Source organism: Babylonia areolata, chromosome 18 (assembly GCF_041734735.1).
Source record: "Babylonia areolata isolate BAREFJ2019XMU chromosome 18, ASM4173473v1, whole genome shotgun sequence".
Lineage (NCBI taxonomy): Eukaryota > Metazoa > Mollusca > Gastropoda > Neogastropoda > Buccinidae > Babylonia > Babylonia areolata.
Window position 1 is genome coordinate 32,244,601 of NC_134893.1, and position 7,500 is coordinate 32,252,100.

The 7,500-nt window shown below is 45.7% G+C and overlaps 2 protein-coding genes across 2 annotated transcripts in view; both read left to right on the forward strand.

The window, feature by feature from the left end:
* LOC143292672 (uncharacterized) overlaps positions 1-7,500 on the forward strand; it is a 33,179-nt gene that overhangs the window by 22,790 nt on the left and 2,889 nt on the right. The gene's annotated exons all lie outside the window — the stretch shown is intronic.
* LOC143293100 (uncharacterized) overlaps positions 3,513-7,500 on the forward strand; it is a 5,593-nt gene continuing 1,605 nt past the window's right edge. Inside the window, exons 1-3 of the mRNA XM_076604008.1 lie at positions 3,513-3,562; positions 6,023-6,396; positions 7,303-7,463. Coding sequence (XP_076460123.1) covers positions 3,513-3,562; positions 6,023-6,396; positions 7,303-7,463 — 585 coding nt within the window. The remainder of the gene's footprint in view (positions 3,563-6,022; positions 6,397-7,302; positions 7,464-7,500) is intronic.

Below are 7,500 nucleotides of genomic sequence, written 5' to 3' on the forward strand. Positions count from 1 at the left end.
GGATCAGCCTCATAGCTTCATTTTGAACTCTTTCTAATTTTAGGAGGTTGCTTTGAGATTGTGTTGTTAGCCCAAGTCCGTAGTCGATTACACTGAGGACGAGTGACTGGTATAGCAGGAAGAGGTGGCGTTGTTCAATACCTTTGGTTGCCATTGCTTTTAAGACTGAAAGGTCCTTTTTGCATTTGAGAACAGTATTTTCCGTATGTTTTCTGAAGGTCAGCATCCTGTCGAAGTGTATTCCTAGGTAGCGTCGGCATTCAGTTTTCTCGATCTGAATCCCATCGAATGACACAGAAGGTGGTGATTTGCTCGCGGTTCTGTTGTTGAGGGTGCACAGCAACGTTTGGGCTTTCGCTGGATTGATGGAAGATCCTGTGTCTTTGCACCATTGAGCAATATTGTTTAGTTGTTTCTGGACGGCTTCAGTTCTTTCCTGAGCATCTTTCGAAGTTTTGAAGACCAGGCCATCATCCGCAAGAGTAAGAACCCGAGCTATTCCATTGTTGTTTAAGTCTGCAAGGCCCTTCGTGTAGACATTGTAGAGGACAGGAGAGAGCGAAGACCCTTGTGGCATTCCCATGGATAGTTTAGAAGGTGCAGACATCCAATCTCGACGGACGGTTCTTTCCTGAATCTCTGCTTCTATCCATCTTGTCAGTGTCAAACTTTCTCCATACCTTAGTAGCAGCTCCATGAGGTGCGCAAACTGGACTTGATTGTAGTCATCTTCAAGGTCGATTGCTACTGCTAGTGTTTCTTCTTTTCTTTGAAATCCTTCATACACCTCATATGCAAAAGCAGCTGCGTTTTCCCATGTGGACTTGCCTGTTCTGTAACCGCCTTGATTTGAAGGGAGAATGTGCCTGTGTTCAAGATCCCTTGCAAGTTTCCTGGCTATCATGCGTTCCATGAGCTTTCCAGCAATGTTTTGCATGGTTAGGATTCGGTAGCCGCTTACCTGACAATGGTCCTTTCCTGGTTTTGGTATGGGTTTTAAGAAGCTGTGTGTCCAGTCCTCCGGCACATGACCATTGTGGAAACTGTCTTCTTCCGATAGCTCCTTGATGTCCGAGTAGCGAACTTTGGGCCAGGAGCCGATTCTTTCTTGCATTTAGCTATTGCTTCGTTTAGATCATCTATTGTCAAGTCCTCATCGGGTCCAGTCTGCATAAGGGTTTGGTTTAACTCCTCAACATATTTCTTTTTTCATCTAAGTTTCTTTGATCGCTCTGTTGTATGAAACGTTTGAGCAGGGCGGATCCTTTTTCTTCATTTGTCTTAAGCTTGGTTCCGTCAGTATCTAACATGTCTGGGGTTGTTGTTGTGCACGTTTTCCCTTCCATGCGACGATAAAATTACCAGAACTCTGTCAATGTTGTGTCATAACTGAGTGCCTCGTAAAGCTGTTTTCACTTGTCATTTTGGGCCTCTTGAGCAATGACTTCAAACTGTTTAGTTTTTTCTTTCATTTTTGTTTCAATACCTTTTTCCGGAGAAGGTTTTGTTCTTTCTTTTTGCCAAAGTGACAGCCGCATGTTTTTCTATCCAGGCTCTGTGTGTGTCGGTGTTCCACCATGGGGGCTGAATAGTTTGCATCCGGTTCGGTGCCGTTCTTTTGTTTCTTCTGCGTCCTAATTTTTCGATGATGGTTGTCTCTTTGGTTTCATACTGAAATGGATCACGCGGTTTCATACAGGGTTTATCTGATAGTTTTTGTAGACTGAAAACTACCGGGAGGTGGTCACTGCCTTGGTGTGGAAGCGTCTCTGCATTCATTTTTGCTCTGAATTTTGGAGATGTTAGAGCGATGTCGATCACACTGTCACTGTCCCCTTGTCTTGTTCCAAGGCGAGTTGGGGACGTGGTTGTTAAAGGGCTAAGAAGAATTTCCCCTATCATTCCTTCAAGTGCGAGTCCTTGCGGGTTGGTGTTCCGCTGGTCCCATAACTTGGATCTTGTATTAAGGTCTCCACAGATAATGACTGAGTCTTCAAATTCGTTCTCTATTTCCTCTAAAAAGGCCCAATCCTCTTTTGTTATACAGCCGATTATCACCTAATCTGAACGGGCGTGAATCCAAATCTGATCTAATAAATGGACCAAATATGAAAATAAAATATGCCTCTCCCCCCTGTCCTCTCTTCTCCCGCTTCCCCTTTCCACCCCTCGTTATGGGAAGTTTCCATTGACCTGATGATCTTACTGGCATTACATTATGTCCACTCCTTTAAACCTCGCCACCACCCCACCCCTATTATTCACGCCCATGTATGAATAATTACATATCTTTTTCTTTTTTTCTTTTTTTTTTTTTTTGGGGGGGGGGGGGGGTTGAATTATCATTATGAGAATGGCTAGTGTCTTTGTGATTGAAATTATCAACGTGTATGGGATTGGAAAAGAATTCTCACGAGAGTGTGGAGAGAGAGAGAGAGGGGGGGAGGGACGGGGGAGAAGAGAGAAAGAGAGAGAGAGAGGTAGAGACAGTGAGACGGAGAGAGACACTTTGACACTTTGACTCTTTACTGTCATTAGCTGAACAGCCCATGTGACAGGGGGGAACAGGGGAAGTTACAGTGTCGTGACGGAGAGAGAGAGAACGAGAGAACGAGAGAGAGAGAGAGAGAGAGAGAGAGAGAGAGAGAGAGAGAGAGAGAGAGAGAGAGAGAGAGACGAAACGAAACGAAACGAAACGAAACGAAATTAATTTTTATTTCACGAGGGTAGTGGAGGAAGAACAGCTGCTGTTTTACATCCAGCCCTCAAGGACAAAAAAGAAAGAAAAGCGAAAAAAACAACAAAGCAATGGCAAAAAACACACACAGACACAGACACACACAGACACACAGACACAGACACAGACACACACAGACACACACACACACACACACACACACACACACACACACACACACACACACACACACACTATTATACATGAAGATAAAGCGCATAAATAAAAAAAGAGAGAGAGTGTGTGTGTGTGAGACAGAGAGACAGGAAGAGATTAAGAGAGGTGGAGGGGAATGGTGGGGTTTCGGGGGGTTGAGGGGGGGGGGGGCAGTGGGCGCGGGGGCCTGGGCGGGGGGGGGGGGGGGGTTGTTCGGAATGCAAGGCGAAGACAAGAGATACAGAGATTAACGAGACTGATAACAACACAAACATTCAAAACGAAACCTGATAACAATCACACTTGTCACTTGCCTAACCGTTCCTTTGGCCCACACCTCAGCAGTTTTCTGTGTGTTTTTATTTATATACATTATTTCTCCTTTTTTTTTTTTCTTTTTTTTTTTGTATATCATCATCATTATTTAACATCCCACCCTCGTCCCCTCCCCCTCCTTTCCCATCGCCCCCTCCCCCCCCCCCCGGCCCCCCGCCACCCACATCCCCCCCCCCCTCAACCTCCTACCCCCACCCTCCTGCTTGGATGGACAGTATAAATAAAGGGGCGGCAGGGTGGGAAACATGCATCCTCCGGGCCAGCATCCTCAGAAAGCATCACCATGAACACGCTGATACTCCTCTGCTCGCTTCTGGCAGTGACGGCCGCCGGGTAAGCCTTGTTCTTTGTCGTGGAGAATTTGTGTGTGCAGAGGTAGGGGGAGGGAGGATGATGATTTTTGTTTAATATAGCCTTGTTCTTTGTCGTGGAGAATTTGTGTGTGCGGTGGTAGGGGGAGGGAGGGTGATGATTTTTGTTTAATATAGCCTTGTTCTTTGTCGTGGAGAATTTGTGTGTGCGGAGGTAGGGGGAGGGAGGGTGATGATTTTTGTTTAATATAGCCTTGTTCTTTGTCGTGGAGAATTTGTGTGTGCGGAGGTAGGGGGAGGGAGGGTGATGATTTTTGTTTAATATAGCCTTGTTCTTTGTCGTGGAGAATTTGTGTGTGCGGAGGTAGGGGGAGGGAGGGTGATGATTTTTGTTAATATAGCCTTGTGTGTGCGGTGGTAGGGGGAGGGAGGATGATGATTTTTGTTTAATATAACCTTGTTCTTTGTCGTGGAGAATTTGTGTGTGCGGAGGTAGGGGGAGGGAGGACGATGATTTTTGTTTAATATAGCCTTGTTCTTTGTCGTGGAGAATTTGTGTGTGCGGTGGTAGGGGGAGGGAGGGTGATGATTTTTGTTTAATATAGCCTTGTTCTTTGTCGTGGAGAATTTGTGTGTGCGGAGGTAGGGGGAGGGAGGGTGATGATTTTTGTTTAATATAGCCTTGTTCTTTGTCGTGGAGAATTTGTGTGTGCGGAGGTAGGGGGAGGGAGGGTGATGATTTTTGTTTAATATAGCCTTGTTCTTTGTCGTGGAGAATTTGTGTGTGCGGAGGTAGGGGGAGGGAGGGTGATGATTTTTGTTTAATATAGCCTTGTTCTTTGTCGTGGAGAATTTGTGTGTGCGGAGGTAGGGGGAGGGAGGGTGATGATTTTTGTTTAATATAGCCTTGTTCTTTGTCGTGGAGAATTTGTGTGTGCGGAGGTAGGGGGAGGGAGGGTGATGATTTTTGTTTAATATAGCCTTGTTCTTTGTCGTGGAGAATTTGTGTGTGGGGAGGTAGGGAGGGAGGATGATGATTTGGGGGGTGGTTGGAGGGGGTTGGGTGGGGGGTTGATATCCCGCCACACACATATTGGTGTGATTGTAGATAATTATTTTGTGAAAGTATTTATTTTCACGTCATTTGAATGTTATCGTTTCAAAGGTAGGAGGGGAGGGAAGGGGGTTGAAAGGGAGTGGAAAAACAGAGTATTTGAGGGAGGGGAAAAGGAGAGGAATGGCAGTTTGAGATGAAAATAGAGTATTTGAGGGAGGGGGAGTGAAGAGGAAGGGGAGTTTCAGGTGAAAACAGAGTATTTGAGGGAGGGGAAAGGGATAGGGAGGGCAGTTTGAGGGGAAACAGAGTATTTGAGGGAGGGGAAGAGGAGAGGAAGGGCAGTTTGAGGGGAAACAGGGTATGTGTGTGTTTGTTTTCGGTGTAACGTACATTCACATTGTGTGATAAAATAAAGGAGCGAGAACCCAACGCACTGTAAGCTGCAAACTTATGAGAAAAGAACATCAAAAGCTAATGTCCATCTGGACTGTGAAACAACTTTCAGTCTTGGTATAACAAGGTTTTAAAGCCTCATGTTCAAAGAATGAAGTACATGCTTTGAGATATAATTGACAGCTGATAAATTTTGATACCAACTCAGGTTGTTTTCTTTTTTTCTCTTGACATTGCTCACCACAGCGGCAAATAATGCTCTGTTTTGGATTAAACACGTCGAGCAAATGGGCAGAAATGACAAAGCGTCACCAGCTTAAAACGTTTTTATGCCCTTCATTTTAAACAGAATGTTATTGCTACTGTCCTTCTGCATTATGGAAAGAATACAAAATTTAGTTTCATGCTTGCCATACGAAACATTGCTGTCATGTCCATGTTATTATGCCGTGATTCAATGACACGTATATGTCGTGATTCAAAGACATCTCCTGTATTGTCATCGCGGTAAAATTCCATTGCATCTGGTGTGACTTCGTGACATTTCCTGTATTGCAACCGTGGCAAAGTTGTTAGCTTCACAAACTAATGATTCAGACATCGTGTGTTCAGAGGTATGTCAGTGTGGTCCTGACCATCTCGTGTCTTGGTCTAAACCTTGTATGTGTTACTTGATAATTACGTAGCTCCCCCCTCCCCGACCCCCCCTCCAAATGTATATGTCAACAGTCTAGTTCGCATAGTCACTGTAACTGACCGTGAGCACAATGCCAACGTTGTTTCATATCCATTGAAACGGATTTTACGTAGATATATGCTTCATACTGCTGTTTGATGTTGAAATGATGTTATCCTATCCACTTGCTTGTTTGTGTTATTTTATTTTGATTTTTAATTGCATTTTTGTTGTTGTTACGGTTATCATCATTTGATTGATTTATTCACTTCGTCAGTCGTGTGCAAAAGATCCCGGACATTATAAATGCCTGACGTTGAGGTGTGTCTAACACTATGAGTGGACATGTTTTCCAGATTTTTAAAGAAAGACAATCCCCACACCCCCAAGCATCCCCACACTCCCAAGGCTCCCAACCCTCCCAAGGCTCCCAAGGCTCCTCACGATTCTGGGTATGACAATTATGGGTATGGCGATTCCGGGTATGGCGATTCTGGGTATGGTGATCCCCACGGTCACCACGGATCTGGCTATGGGTATGGCAATTCGTACGGTCCTGGGTACGGGCACAGCGGTGGTTATGGTTACGGTAGCCATGGCAGTCGTCGTGGGTCGCACGGGTACGGCCGCGGTGGTTTCGCGGGCCGTGGAGGACATGGGAACGTCGGTTCCACCCCGCATGGGGAAAAGCCTTTGGATGAGCTGGACAAACTGTACGGAAATGTTGCCGGTGAGTCAGTGTCACTGAGGGGGTTGAGATTCATGTCGCAATGTCAATGTTCGGTGAAGATTGTTTTTTTGTTTTAGAGCTCTCTGTCTGTCTGTCCGTCTTTTACTCTCTCCATGTCTCTGTCTCTGTCTCACACACACACACACACACACACACACACACACACACACACACACACACACACACACACACACACACACACACACACAAAACAAACAAACAAACAAAAAAACAAAAAACGCGCGCACTCTCTCTCTCTCTCTCTCTCTCTCTCTCTCTCTTTCTCACACTCACACACACTAGGGGGATGGGGGTGGGGGATGGGGGTGGGGGATGGGGTAGGGGATTGGGGGTTGGGGGTTGGGGGGGCTAGCTGGCCTTTAGGAGCCATCCCAGCGCCGACTATCCTAAAACCCTCTTGGCCATGAGAGTGGGGATGTAACCTGGGCAAGACATTCTCCACAATAATCAAATTTTCATCCTGACAGTCGGTACAGCAGTTGCCACCTTTGTTGTCCTGATAGCCATAGTCGGATACATCATACGGATGACAAGATAAACCAAGTTCCTGTGTGCAACATGCACTTAGCACAGGTAAAAGAACCCACGGCAACAAAAGGGTTGTCCCTGTCAGAATTCCGTTGAAAACTCCACTTTGGTTGGAAAACAACTACACTTGCAAGCAGAAAAAGAAAGGGTGGGCGCTCTCATTGTAGCAACGCGATCTCTCCTGGCGAGAGCAGCCCCGAATTTTACAGAGAGAAATCCGTTATGGCATAAAGAGTAATGCAATACAACAATGCATTACAATACGACTGACCAGAGGGAAATCCGTTGTGACAAAAAGAGTATTGCAATACAACAATGCATTACAATACGACTGACCATCATACTTCTACTCTACAGATATGCTGGCCAAGGTGAAGGCCCTCTCAGAACAAGTGGAAGCCATCAGTGCCGCGCTGTCCATCCAGGAGAAGGAGCTGAACAACCTGGAGCTCATCTTCGTGGAACTGAAAGAGACTGATGCCAGGCATGACAGCAGTATCAACAAACTGCACAAACATGTGAGTATCTGAGTATCTAGAGGACTACGCGTGTTCT